Source organism: Capricornis sumatraensis, chromosome 3 (assembly GCF_032405125.1).
Source record: "Capricornis sumatraensis isolate serow.1 chromosome 3, serow.2, whole genome shotgun sequence".
Classification (NCBI taxonomy): Eukaryota; Metazoa; Chordata; class Mammalia; order Artiodactyla; family Bovidae; genus Capricornis; species Capricornis sumatraensis.
In genome coordinates this window covers 98129219-98144374 of record NC_091071.1, presented here as the reverse complement: position 1 = coordinate 98144374, position 15156 = coordinate 98129219, and the positions used below count along the sequence as shown (strand labels likewise).

Sequence of the window (15156 nt, the reverse complement as noted above, 5' to 3'; positions counted from 1 at the left end):
CTTTTGAATTTTTGCCACTTTAAGAGATGGGCAATGGCTGTTTGTTGTTGTTCAGTCACTAGTTTATGTCTGACATTTTGTGACCCTGTGGACTGCAGCATGTCAGGCCTCCTTGTCCCCTATCATCTCCCAGAGTTTGCCCACTTTCAAGTCCATTGCATTTCAGTTTAACTTTAATTTGTATTTTTCTTAACAATAAATGGATGGCCCTTTTAAAAAATAATTGAGAGCCATTTCCTTTCTGTCTATGTTGGTCGTTTTCCGTGGGCTGTTACTTTTGCATTATGATCTCTAGGCATTTTTATCCTGGAAAGTTTAGCTTCTTGGAACACAAGTTGGAAATGATTTTTAAAAGATAGATTGTCATATGATACAACTTTCTCTTATGGTTTATTGGTCTATGGAGATGATCCTATAACTTTCTCTTTAGTTTTATTAATATGATGAATAGTATATTAATAGATTTGTTCATCATTTTCATTTTGACATTTTATAATGTTATAATGTTTTGTAGAAATATTCAACTTCATTGCTCTTATTTTTTAGGGATGTTTTGCTATTATTTATTTTCCGTATGGCATTAGAATTAGCTTGCAAGTCCTAAATGAAAACAAATAAAATCTATTTGTATATTTTACTGGGATTATTTAAATGTGTACACCAATAAGAGAAGAAATGACTTTTTTCTTGATGTTGAAAATTATACAACTTTATGTTCTTGTTCAGATTCAGGAATATTTTTAAAAATTTATGTAAGTCTGAAATATTTTCTGTTAATATATCAGTTTGTGTTCAATTTTTTAATTTCAGTTTCAGTTATTATATTAATTTATTAATAGTTCTTTAGTTCTCATATTAATTTTGTACCAGACAACCATGCTAAATTATCTTTTTGTTCATACCAGGTACACAACTGTATGATTTTAAAGTGGTGGTAATTGACTATCTATTTTTCAATTTTCAGCTGCAAAATATTAACATTAAAGAAAGCACTTTTGGTGTTTCTCCATTAAGTCCAGTTGTGACTTGGATGTGAATAAAGTAGAAGTTAAAAATTTTAACATTTTGGCCATAATTACATATAAATGCATGCAGTATATATTTATCTTAAAATTAGACTCTAAATATCAGTTCAGTTCAGTTCAGTTCAGTCACTCAGTCATGTCCGACTCTTTGAGACCCCATGAATCGCAGCACGCCAGGCCTCCCTGTCCATCACCAACTCTCGGAGTTCACTCAGACTCGCGTCCATCGAGTCAGTGATGCCATCCAGCCATCTCATCCTCTGTCGTCCCCTTCTCCTCCTGCCCCCAATCCCTCCCAGCATCAGAGTCTTTTCCAATAAGTCAACTCTTCACATGAGGTGGCCAAAGTACTGGAGTTTCAGCTTTAGCATCATTCCTTCCAAAGAAATCCCAGGGCTGATCTTCTTCAGAATGGACTGGTTGGATCTCCTTGCAGTCCCGGGACTCTCAAGAGTCTTCTCCAACACCACAGTTCAAAAGCATCAATTCTTTGGTGCTCAGCCTTCTTCACAGTCCAACTTTCACATACATACATGGCCACAGGGAAAACCATAGCCTTGACTAGACGGACTTTAGTCGGCAAAGTAATGTCTCTGCTTTTGAATACGCTATCTAGGTTGGTCATAACTTTTCTTCCAAGGAGTAAGCATCTTTTAATTTCATGGCTGCAGTCACCATCTGAAGTGATTTTGGAGCCCCAAAAAATAAAGTCAGCCACTGTTTCCCCATCTATTTCCCATGAAGTGATGGGACCAGATGCCATGATCTTCGTTTTCTGAATGTTGAACTTTAAGGCAACTTTTTCACTCTCCTCTTTCACTTTCATCAAGAGGCTTTTTAGTTCCTCTTCACTTTCTGCCATAAGGGTGGTGTCATCTGCATATCTGAGGTTATTGATATTTCTCCCGGCAATCTTGATTCCAGCTTGTGCTTTTTCCAGCCCAGCATTTCTCATGATGTACTCTGCATATAAGTTAAATAAGCAGGATGACAATATACAGCCTTGACGTACTCCTTTTCCTGTTTGGAACCAGTCTGTTGTTCCATGTCCAGTTCTAACTGTTGCTTCCTGACCTGCATACAGGTTTCTCAAGAGGCAGGTCAGGTGGTCTGGTATTTCCATCTCTTTCAAAATTTTCCACTGTTTATTGTGATCCACTCTAAATATTGTTATCCCTATTTTATAATTTTAAATATATATTCTTTCAAATATGATTTTTTAAATGGCTATCATATTTCATAACATAAGCATCATATAATTTATTTTTTCTCTCTTACGACATACTGGGGTTGCTATGACGCTGTAAATAGTACTGTGCTCATTGTCCTAGCGTACACATTTTAGTGTACTCCAAATAGTCTTTTGCATGAATATGGAAAAGTAAAAGTATGTAGACAGAAAACTGTACATAGTTTTAATTGATATTTTTAAACTGTACTCCATAAAGGTTTTATTACTTATTATACTCATTATTGAAGAGTTTATTTACTTTTTACTGAATCCTTGATGAAAAAAGACATCTAAATTTTAAATAACTTTTCCAATTTAATATGTGAGGTATGTTTCATCTTTATGAGGTTTCATATTTTTCAATTTTTACTAACATTGAGCTTTTTTCTTCCTGGAATTCATGGAGCATTTGCACTTCTCTTTTTATAAATTTCCTGTCCAAACTTTGTGACTGGGCAGCTTTGGGGACACTGCCCATTCTCTGATGAAAAAACTCTTGGTGCAAATTCTTTTAAATGTGGCAAACAGCGTCCTTCTCCCCATCATTGGGTCCTTTTAATTTTGTCTGTCTTTTTAATACAGAATTTTAAATGTGTATGAATATATGTTCTTATCCTTTATATTTTATTTGGTTTTCATAGATTTTACTTTTAAAAATCAAATAAATATGTGAATATATTTTCCTCATATTTGCATTTTTCAAATGTTACATTATCACTTATTATATAATTGTATGATCTGAGGACAATTTATATTTTCTGTCACCTTCCATTTGTCTCCCTGATGCTTCTTGTGACAGTACTATCCTCATTTATTTGATGAATTTTGTAATATGAGCTTCCCTGATATCTTGGAAGAATCTGCCTGCAATGCAGGAGAGCTCAGTTCGATTCTTGGGTCGGGAAGGTCCCCTGGAAAACATATAGGCTGCCCACTCCAGTGTTCTTGGGCTTCCCTTGTGGCTGAGCTGGTAAAGAATCCACCTGCACTGTGGGAGACCTGGGTTTGATCCCTGGATTGGGAAGATCCCCTGAAAAGGAGAACGGCTACTGACTCCACTATTCTGGCCTGGAGAATTCTATGGACAGTCCATGGAATCGCAAAGAGTTGGACATGACTAAGCGGCATCTGGTCCCATCACTCCATGGAAAATAGATGGGGAAACAGTAGAAACCATGTCAGACTTTATTTTGGGGGGCTCCAAAATCACTGCAGATGGTGACTACAGCCATGAAATTAAAAGATGCTTTCTCCTTGGAAGAAAAGTTATGACCAACCTAGATAGCATATTCAAAAGCAGAGACATTACTTTGCCAACTAAGGTCCGTCTAGTCAAGGCTATGGTTTTTCCTGTGGTCATGTATGGATGTGAGAGTTGAACTGTGAAGAAGGCTGAGCACCGAAGAATTGATGCTTTTGAACTGTGGTGTTGGAGAAGACTCTTGAGAGTCCCTTGGATTGCAAGGAGAGCCAGCCAGTCCATTCTGAAGGAGATCAATCCTGGGATTTCTTTGGAAGGAATGATGCTAAAGCTGAAACTCCAGTACTTTGGCCACCTCATGTGAAGAGTTGACTCATTGGAAAAGACTCTGATGCTGGGAGGGATTGGGGGCAGGAGGAGAAGGGGACGACAGAGGATGAGATAGCTGGATGGCATCACTGACTCAATGGACGTGAGTTTGAGTGAACTCCGAGAGTTGGTGATGGACAGGGAGGCCTGGCGTGCTGCGATTCATGGGATCTCAAAGAGTGGGACACGACTGAGTGACTGAACTGAAGCAACTTTCACTTTCACATGTAATGTATTTTGGCAGTATTAAAACTAGCATTTTATTTAGGAACAGTTGATTATATCAAGAATATGGTATTTGTCTCTTTCTCAAATTTTATATATTCTTCATACTATTTGTAATTTTTATCTAATAAGCACACACACATACATATGATTTTTCCTGTATATTTTATAGTTTATGTCTGGCCAATTAACATTCTTAGGAAACTCTGAAAGTAATCAATTTCTTTAGAAAATTATTAAAATTTCAACAATTTAGAGGTTATTTTTATGTCATTTCCCTTTAGGATTCCTATTACAAAAAGAATACTTTATTGTATTAATCACTTTTCTTTTTTGTTTTCACCTTTTTGAAAATCTAACAAAACAACATTTTTGTTAATTTTATTGTGTATTAAACAACAAGGTCATTAAATATAGCTCTTCAGATTATTTAACTTTGAAAGTATATAACCAGTAATATGAAAAAATTGATTTTTATTCTCTCTCTGAGGTTATAAATATTAATTGTCTTATGATATCACATGGCATTTATATGCTTAAGTATTTGATGACTCATATCACAAATGATTTTAATATGAAGGCCTAAGAGTCCTATATTGATTCTGACTATATTTATAGACCAAAATATCTAATGTTACTATATATGTTTTAGGTTAGTGGGATGGTTTGGCCATGAACTAAGCACCAGATTTGAGATGGATAACAGTAAGTATATTCAATTTTACTTCACAAGTCATTTTATTTTAAGTTTATTTCAGTTTTCATCTTTCTGTGATATGTAATATGCATGCCTCATGGAGAGTGCACTTTGAAAATGCCACTAAGAATTCTTAAAATAAGGAATGACATTTCTTCAATGTAAGACTAAGTATTCATAGATTTTAGTATGATTTTGAGTCTATCCTTTTATAGGGAAATAAAGGGAAGCAAAATCTAAAACACAGAATTCAGGTCTCACTAATATGGAGTACCTAAACCATCAGGCAGCGAGGACAGAAAGGAATCATTGTCCTTACAGTCAGGCCTGGAAAAACAGGTATCAAGCCCATTTTGCTGTTTATTGGTTTTGTGATGCTGTACAAATCTAATCATTTTGGACTTTTAATTTTTTTCCTCATGTATCTAATGTGAATAATAATATCTATTTCAAGGTTTGGTTTGAGGGTAAAACATGTTCAAAGCTGTAAACCAAGCAGCATACTAATTAATAAATGTTCAATTTTATCCCTCTGTTTTCTCAAATTGTCCTCCTTTTGTGGCTTTTGCCACAAGCATACATATGTGTGTGCTAAATCACTTTAGTCATGTCCAACTCTGTGTGACCCTGTGGATTGTAGCCTGCCAGTCTCCTCTGTCAGCGGGATTCTCCAGACCAGAATACTGGAGTGGGTTGCCATCCTTTCTTCCAGGTGATCCTACCCCCTCTTAATGGCTCTAACTTGCATCTCTTATGTCTCCTGCATTGGCAAGCGGGTTCTTTACCACTAGCACCACCTGATAAGCCCACTTTCACCACATACCAAACAGTAACCCCAGTGGGTAGAAATTAAAGTACATAATTAGTGCAGAGAGTTCTTAAACTGCCCTACTTCTCTTTCCTGAGTGACTTTATTCTTCCATCACACGGGATACAGAAAACTTCCTAAATGTTCTGAGAAATCAATTTAAACTTGATCCTTTAGACTGCTTCCAATCCTGAGATTTGATGTTACATATATACACATTTGCAGCAACTAAGATGCAAAGGATAAAGACGGGCCCTTTGAGTCAAATCAGAAAGCTACATTTTATCTTAGCTGCTGAAATCATGAACTCTTTTATACAGTTATTTAAATTGTTTGTAATAGGTTTTCTTATCTGTAAATGAGGAAGTTGGATTAGATCAGAAGTGGGCAAAGTGTTTTTTTCTGTGAAGGTTCAGACTGTAGATATGTTAAGGTTTGGAGGCTAACTGTGGCAAGTGCACAACTCTGCTATTGTGGTGCTAAAGAAGCCATAGAAATATATAAATAAGTGAACAGGGCTATGTTCCAATAAACGTTCGTTTACAAAAATAAGGAGTGGGCCAGATGTGACCCATAGGACATAGTCTGACTAACCCTTAGATGAATATCTAAAGACCCAGAAAATTCTCTCTCTATTTCAGTATTAGTTTTCAATTTGCTCTAACTAGTAATTTTAACTCTTGGATTTAACTTGCAACTATTCAGTATAATTAATTATGACAATATTGTCTGTTATTAACTTACCTTTTCAATATATTCTTAGGCAGATCATTTTTGTAAACCACATTTTTTCCTCTTTTCTAAGAGAAGTCACTTGATGTAGTAATTCTAGTGTTAAAAGTCACCATCATACATCATTTCATTCACATTTCTGCCTTCGGAGGATATTACAATTGCAAGCCATTCAAGTCTTGATATTTTGCTGTCACTGACATGGTTTCTGGTTTGGAAGCCTCTGTGGACTGTGACCCATGGAGACTACCACCACCATTAGGTCTCAGAGGTGGGGATGAGGGAACGGTTGCTGCATCAAGGCCTGGGCCCGGCTAGTGGACGGCTGTAGTGAGAGCACTGGAGCTCTGTGGAATGCAGCCCTGGGGCCCCCAGTTCACCTGCCAGTTCCAAGGCCTAAGGCACCGATCCGCCTCTCACTGTGCTCTCCTCTACGAGCACCACTGCCAGGCTGTTAACACAGCAGGACCTCTAACTGCCTGCTAAGAATCTTGCACTAGAAGCTGCGTGCCCACCCTGCCCCTATTACAGAAGCAGACAAGATGGAAGTTGCAGGTGAAGGAAAAATATACCAGTATTTTAGGTCCATGAAGTTTCTTTTAATTATCTCAAAACTCTTGGGAATAAAAGCTTTTAAGTCTTACATTTTTTCCTTCTGCTTTACTGTCATTAAAATATCCATAAAGAACACTTTTTAGATACATCCTATAAAAGTGATCTTAATTTTTCAGAACTGCAGTTAATCCCTGGAGTCAATGGATTCCGAATCTCAAATCCTCCCATTCTGTTGGTCTGTTCCTTACATGCTAGTTTAGAGGTAAGTGATCTATGCATCAAACTTCCCACATTGTCACCATTTCTTTATCTGATTGTGGCATGCTGTCATATTTTATCTGTTAATCAGCTAGGTTAATATGCACTGTGCATATACAATGAACAAAGGGCAGGGTTCTCCTATAGGACAGTGACTGTGGCTCACGTCACCCTTTATTTATATCTCCAGCCCTCAGCACAGGCTTGGCACAGTGTTGGTACTTATTATTCAATAGAACTCAGCTGGGGAGATGTATATTCAATTCTACTTATAATTTGTGTGAGCTTGAATGAGTCACTGGATCTTGTATTAGCCTTTCTATATGGAAAATAAGCCTGAAATATTTAAGTCTTGATTAATTCACTCATTCAGACATTTATTTAATAATTATCATGTGTTGGACAATGTTGTGATTACTGGGGACTCTTATTTCTTCTAGTTCTGTGAGTCAGTGAGCTGACAAAGTGCCATATGACAAAATTTTAGGAGGACTTACTTTAAGGGACAAGGGAGAGTATGAATAGTCAGAGTAAAGCAGACACTGCGTAAGGTTGTCCCATGAGGAAGGGTGTATATTCCCCCTTATTGGGGTTTCTATGTCATTATATCCATGGGTAATCTCTACTGTTACTGGCTTAGTATTTTTCTTTAAGTTCATTCATATTTTTACTTGAAAGTAGTCTCACTCTAAATTATAATACTCAAAGGGTCAGTTTGGTTTTCTAGACATGCATATGTCTATTATTTCTATATATCTAGGTACTTATCTGTCTTCCCTGGTGGCTCAGATGGTAAAGTGTCTGCCTGCAATGTGGGAGACCTGGGTTTGATTCCCGGGTTGGGAAGATCCCCTGGGGAAGGAAATGGCAACCCACTCCAGTACTCTTGCCTGGAAAATTCCATGGACCGAGGAGCCTGGTAGGCTATAGTCCATGGGGTCTCAAAGAGTCGGACACAGCTGAGGTACTTACCTATTCATTTATACACACATATAATGCATATATATGTATATACATATATATGTCTTCTAATTATTTGGATATCAGATATTCATTAGTTTCAGATTGAGACAAAAATTTATCTAAGTAAATATATATTGTTAATAGTTATATACTCTATGATAATGTGCTTCCCCAGTGGCCCAGTAGTAAAGTGTGCCTGAAATACAGGAGACACGGCAGGAGCCTTGGGTTCAATCCCTGGATTGGGAAAATTCCCTGGAGAAGGAAATGGCAACTCATTCCAGTGTTCTTGCCTAGGAAATCCTATGGACAGAGAAGCCTGATGGGCTATATAGTCCACAGGGTTGCAAAACAGTTGTCAGATACAACTTAGTGACTAAAACAACAACAAATATGATAATGGTATTAATACACATATTAAAGAAAGGCATATTTTATATACATAAAGTATATTTAAGTAAATATACATATATATTTCTAATAGAGATCTTAAATATATAGACATTAAAATAAAATTTTGATTTTTTAAAAGTATTGAAAGCCTCCGAAAATCATCTAGTTTAGGAAATTCTGTTGTGCCGTATTCCAGCATGAGTGACCAGATAAAGAATTCCAAAATCTCTTCCAAACCTAAAATTCTAGAACTGTGTGAAAATCACAGCAACTTCTCGTTCTGGCCACTGGACGGCAGTGTTAAGTTCCTCTGTTTTTATACAGCTTCACCGCTAGATAGTAGTAGTCAACTCCTTTCATTTCATCCCAATTTTAAAAAACACCTACTCAGTGTGACCACTAGATGGAGCTTGTGCTATTTTCAGGTTTTGGCAGATTTTTCTGTTTTGCGTTGAAATAGACCCAGTAACAAGATTTCTCAGTGATACAAATTATATTTGGGGAGAGGTGGGGGATTGATTAAATCTGCTTGGCAAACAAAATAATGATATTTGACTTTTTAAAAAAATATTCAACCTGAGGAACAGTTTCATTAAACTTTTTTTTTTAAGAAAATATTTTGCAAACTTTGCAAACATATCAGGGAGAAAATGAATTATTAATACAATAAGGAGAAAAAAAATAAGACACAAAGGCATACCTTAGAAAGAAGTAGCACTTAAAGTCATTTCCTCTGATTTTCCTCATCTTTGCAAATTATTTCCTAGCCATACCTAGAAAATGTATTTTAGACACTATCACTTCGGTATTCTTTGCAGTGGACTGACTTCAGTATTCACTTCTTCTGCCACAGAAAAAAAAAGATTCCTATTTTCCCTACCAATAGTTTTGCTCCACAAATTAACAGTCACCTAGATACGGTTTTTATTCTCAGCTGGAATCTGAAAACTGATGTATCTTCTACTTTAATATCTAAACTTAAACCTAAGAAAAAGACCCTAAATCCCCAGAAAAGGGATGTACACTTCTCTTGAGTTTCTCATCACTTAAGTATTTCTCTGCAGCCTCATGGAAATACCTTATTAAATGATTCACTGTAGAGGCTATGTTTTTACCAAAATTATCTTTAAATAATCAAACTTTGAGTTAAAGAAAGTATTTTCGAAATTTTTACTCCCCATTACACATTGCAAAATTCTGAAATTACAAAATAATATATTTCACTATTTCCCATTCTCTAGGTAACTGTTAAGCTGTAGGAAGCAGGAGAAAAATACTCCATCCCTTACTGTGACACCAAGTATGACCTTAAACAAATGGCAACTACTCTTGAATTCAAGAGTACTACCTTTTAATGAAGATGTTTGAACCATATTACTTCAGAGGTCACCTCGATCTTCCAATTAGTAAACATGACATTAAACAACACTTATATTTCATTTTGAAGGGTCCTATTTATACATATAGGTAGGCAATATAATTAAATAAATAGCTTTAAAATATAAAATTAGAGCATTCAATTAAAATATAGGGCAAGTCAGAAGAAATGTACTCTGCATTTCTTCAGAAAGTTATTAGGGACCCAATTTTAAGAACTTAAGAGTTGAGAATATCATGTTATACTTATTTTTCCTAATTAAAATTATCTAACTTTTCTAATTTTGAAATTATTTTAGCTAGTAAGTAAAATAACCCAAGTAGTGGAAATTCTGCCAAGAATTCTGTTATAAGCTGAATATTTTCAAAATACACTTTTCATTTTTCCTAATTAAAAAAAAGAAAAAAGATTTCCACAGTGTTGAAAGCACAAAAATAATGAGAAGGAAAAAAAAAAAAGGCTGTGGAGTACATTTACTCTACTTCACTGTTAACTCCTATTATCTCCTCTTAATATTTTTAACTGAGGCCTCTAAAGAGACTTTTACACTCTGTGAGAAAATTTAAAGCCACCTCAGAATGCAGCTTCTCTTGTTATGCTTGTAATGTGGAAAATAGTTTTACATTTAAACATTATTTGATTATTAACAGAGTACTGATATGTTAAAATCAAGATATTTGTCATGAAAAACTTTTGCTTTCTTATTATCAAATCTGCAAGAGCAAAAGTTCATTTAAAAAACCCTATAATCTTAATATCCCCCAAAGTCTTACTGACTTATGAATACAAGTGAAATATCATTAAAAGTACTAATTTACACAGTGCCCCCATCTGCATCTTATGGGACCCAAAGCAAATCCAGAAAGTTTACTAGAATTATTTAAATAATTAAAATGTCTTCAAATTACTATGAATCACCAAACAGAAGCTTGGAAAGATTCCTGTTTTTGTTTTTGCTTTAATTCCAAGCCTGACAGTCAGACCACTGGGTGGACCACCCTTTACCTGTTCCTTGCTCCTGCCATCTGTGAGGATGCTGATTCTTGAATCAGGCTCTCTGATGGCTATTTTGTTTTACATAGGAAATGAAAAGATGCCTCCTACCAAATTCCGTGTAACGAGGGTTACCTGAGTACTAAAGCAGCATTTTTTGCACTGAATATGTCAGATATTAGCTTCTACTTTCAGCTGAACTCTTTCCAGGTTGCAGACACAGTCCATGAGGTCTGGTTGGGGAAACAGACAGATACCTTTCTACTGTCTGACACTCCTCTCTTCTTTCAATATATTAACTTAAATATAACTCCCATCTTCTCCTTCAGCCAAATACATACCCTCTGCAATAGGTCAAGAAAATCTATGCCTGGACAGTTTGAGTCCTATTAGAATGCCTACCCACACATGCCATGTATATATACAGAAAGAACTATTTTCATAGACTTCATAAAGTACAGATATCACCAAATGACCCTATTTTTGCTCTCGGCCTACCACGATACAGAAAAGGGACATTAAGTGGCCTGCCAGTGCATCATTCTCTGTTTGCAGTTCATTCAGTTCTTATATGTAGGATATATTTTTAAACTCTACTTGACCTTAGGAGATAAGCTAAAAAAGCATGTCTGTTCTGACCCCTAATGTTCCAGCACCAGTTACTGTGTGCCCTTGTCACTCATCTTAATATAAGAAACCTCAAGAAGCAAGTGGCAGTGTTTTCACACCAGTGTTAAGAGTTCAGCAGCAGAAAAAAAAAAAAAACGATGAAAGAAGAAAAAAAGAAAGACTTCAATGCTTTCAATACAAATGCTTCAGTAATATATAAGCATTATCTAACATTATTTGCTTTCCTGCCTGACAAAACTTAGCCTCATTTTTAACTCCTTGTTTTCTTACTGTTAAACTGAAAGAGATTTAGGAGTTGGTAAAATGATTGTGAATAATATTGGTAACATTGCCTTCCACATAATCATTGAACTCTTACTGTATTTTTTGTGGACTAAACAAACTTTATACAGGAATAGAAAAAAAATCTTCTTGATTATAATTGTATAAAATGTTTGGAGGAAAAATTCTGACATTTTATAAAATTTAAATCCATTTATTAAGGTATGTTTTACTTGTACTAATTATATGAAGCTAATTTAAAAGAGCTCTGAAGGAACATTTTGTTAACTTATTTTTTCTGCTTTTGCAAGTATTGTTTAAACAACACTTGTACAGCTATTCTATCATGGAAACTTTGTGTTCAATTTTTAATGGCAAAGTACTTAAAAGACATGTTTTTTAGGAAAGATTATCTAAAATGGGATGTTTTATTGGAAAGGTCAGAAGCAGGCCTTTCCTTTTTATACGTGATTAACAGTAAATTTTTACTTTATAAATCAACAAGAAACTGTGAACCTGATTGTTTCTCATTCTGCAGATCTTTAAACAAGCAACTATGAAAGCACTGAGGAGAAAATCTATTTTGCTAACTGGTTATCTGGAATACATGATCAAGCATTACTTCAGCCAGGACAAAGCAGAAAGCAAGAAAACAGTCGTGAACATAATTACTCCATCTTATATAGAGGAACGTGGCTGCCAGCTAACCCTAACATTTTCTATTCCAATAAAATACGTTATCCAAGAACTAGAAAAAAGAGGAGTGGTTGTAAGTATATCTCTTGTTTTCCTACCAGGGTTTCTCTATGCGTTGCAAATGTTGAGAATAAAATTTGAATTTTTCAGTTTATGCATTTTTCTATGATACTTAATTTTGATCAGTGAGGATAAATTAAGTGCCAACTAAGTATTCAGCACTCTGTTAACTAAAGGCACAGAGATCTGTTATTTCTGATAAAAGGGAAAACACCACAAATTTTGTTGTAGGAAACAGTATTATGTAACTTATCCATTCTTTTCATTATAGATTGGGGAAAAAAATATAGTGAAAACCCCAATAGAAATTTGTGGAGTAAGTGGAATTAAAGAACACATCAATATAGTAGAGGGAGAAAAAGTAAATTAGTCTTGTTTAGTTTGATTGAAATAAGTTATTTTCAACCTGTTCACTGCCGTCAAGAAAGATATGTAGACACATCTTAAGAGTGTTAACATTGTATGGAATATATTTTTGTTGTTGTTGTTTTTTACTATTGTGCCTAAAATAGTCCTCTTTGTCTCTTGAAGAGAGCTAATAATTGTTTAATGAGCAATTCCAAGATAAATAGTGATATCTATTTCCAGGGATAATATAATTTAGAAAATACTGCACTCAGTGTTCCAAACCTTTAGGAGAGATTTCCCTAGTTTTTGGAGACACAAAATATCAGCAATCCAAATAAAATTCTACCATTTGCAAGCCATGTGCTCCTGTGAAAGTTGGTAAACATCTATTGACTTGAGACTTTTCATCCATATTGGAGTCAAATATACTTACCTCAGAAGTTGTCATCGAATTAAATGTGCCAGCAAACACAAATCATTTATTACATTTTCTAGCCTGTAGGGGTGTCTCTTAACAACAGAGTCACAGTGAGCTTCAGAGAGCTGAATTATCTGATTCATGAGATTAGGGATTATTGAATTCAATGGAAATATAATTGACTAAAACTTTCCAGATCTCAGTGAAGTTCTCATTCATTGAAATGTGTACAAGGGTTCCAGTCTCTCCAGGGTCTTCCCACAGATAAACTACATACCCAATCTATTGGATGCTTATAAAGGATGAGTGCACTTCAGGAAAGCACTTCAGACATTAATGTACCAACCCATTAATATTTTAATTATTATTAAGAGAATAGCTTCAAATAACACAAACATGATGTTTTACTTAAAGTGAAAAAAATGCTTACATATTAAATTTTAGGGTAATCAGTATGAATGTTTTATGTAGGTTTCTCTTGAATGCAGATTTCCATTGTGTGAAAAATATTAACATTATTGTGGCTTTACTTTTTGTTTCCCCTACAGTGCGACAAACGGGAGCCAGATGGCATTCGAGTGGCTCCAGTTCCTCTCTACAATTCTTTCCATGATGTTTATAAATTCATCAGTCTGCTCACTTCTGTACTTGGCTCTGTCGAAACATAAAATAGCAGTATTTTCCACAGCAACTAAAGCAAATAAAATGGAAAGCCTGCAGTTACTTTATTACTATTATTCAAGTCTTAATTATTGGAAGTATTTAAAAACTGATTACAATTAACTGGAAATGAATTCCATACTTTATAGAAAACATGACAATTCTGCTAAGGATCTGTGGTCTTGAGAGCTCTATGGCTGTCCAACTTCTTGGTGTTTGGTGAATCAAAGTATTTATTGGTGCAAGTATTATGTACACAGTCTTGATTATCTGTCACATTTCATAGTTAATGAAATGTTTTCTGTTGGTTTAATTATAATTTGAAAGACAATTTCATATGTATGTAGAAATTTTTGTATCAATTTTAGAAATATTACTTTGATTTTAATTTACCAGGCAATTTGTTATAGGCAATGCCATTAAACAGTCTGAATATGTATGCTTTTTACAATGTTCCACCTAACGCCAATCTAAGGAACACAAAATACATTTTCTAGGGCAGTGGCTTTCAAATACTTTGGTCATTATCTATACTACCAAATGCATTTAATATCAGGGTGTAATTTGTGTACATGCCTTACTTCATTGATTCTAATACACAACTTTTAACACCATTTTAACATCCAATAAAGAAGAAATATCTTTCAATTTTCATTCAACAGCTTCTTAAAATTGCCACTGGCCATTCTTTCATGTTACCATCCCAGATGCTGCCATGATTCTCACACTGATTATATATCATCCTAGATCTGGTTTTAAAGTTGTATACATAGTAGAAGCAAAAGTTGCATAAATTATTTGCCTGTACTTTAATATTCATTACTTTATGTCATCACAACAAATGTTGGTTGAAGTTCATTAAATTGATTTCTTTACTCACTCCTGGATCCTAATCCATTTTTCATGGATGTCTTTTTATTTAATGTTATCATAATCTCTTGCTCTTGTTTAATGGTAATCACTCTGGATAAAAGACTTTAGATGCTTCTCTTCTGTAAAAGAGTGAAATAAATCACGTGAAGATTCTTGCAGTTGAGGACCAGAGTTAGGAAAAAAGTGCTCATCTCTCAAGCCCTGTCCCAAATCTATGGACTTTTCTTATTCACTGTGGGAAAAAAAAAAAAAAAAAACCTACAGTTACATTCAGCCCTGTAAGATTCCCCTAGTTTTTAGCTGTTGATGCCATAAACACTATTCATAAATTGGCAAAATATTCCACACTTCTGTACATAAGCAGCAAGAAAAAGTAAGTACG

General features: G+C 34.9%; 1 protein-coding gene across 1 annotated transcript in view; it reads left to right on the top strand.

Moving 5' to 3' along the window:
• KYNU (kynureninase) overlaps positions 1-14772 on the top strand; it is a 118496-nt gene extending 103724 nt beyond the window's left edge. Inside the window, exons 11-14 of the mRNA XM_068967958.1 lie at positions 4704-4756; positions 7020-7105; positions 12258-12488; positions 13790-14772. Of these exons, the coding sequence (XP_068824059.1) occupies positions 4704-4756; positions 7020-7105; positions 12258-12488; positions 13790-13909 (490 nt within the window). The 3' untranslated portion in view covers positions 13910-14772. The remainder of the gene's footprint in view (positions 1-4703; positions 4757-7019; positions 7106-12257; positions 12489-13789) is intronic.
• The last annotated feature ends 384 nt before the right edge of the window (positions 14773-15156 follow it).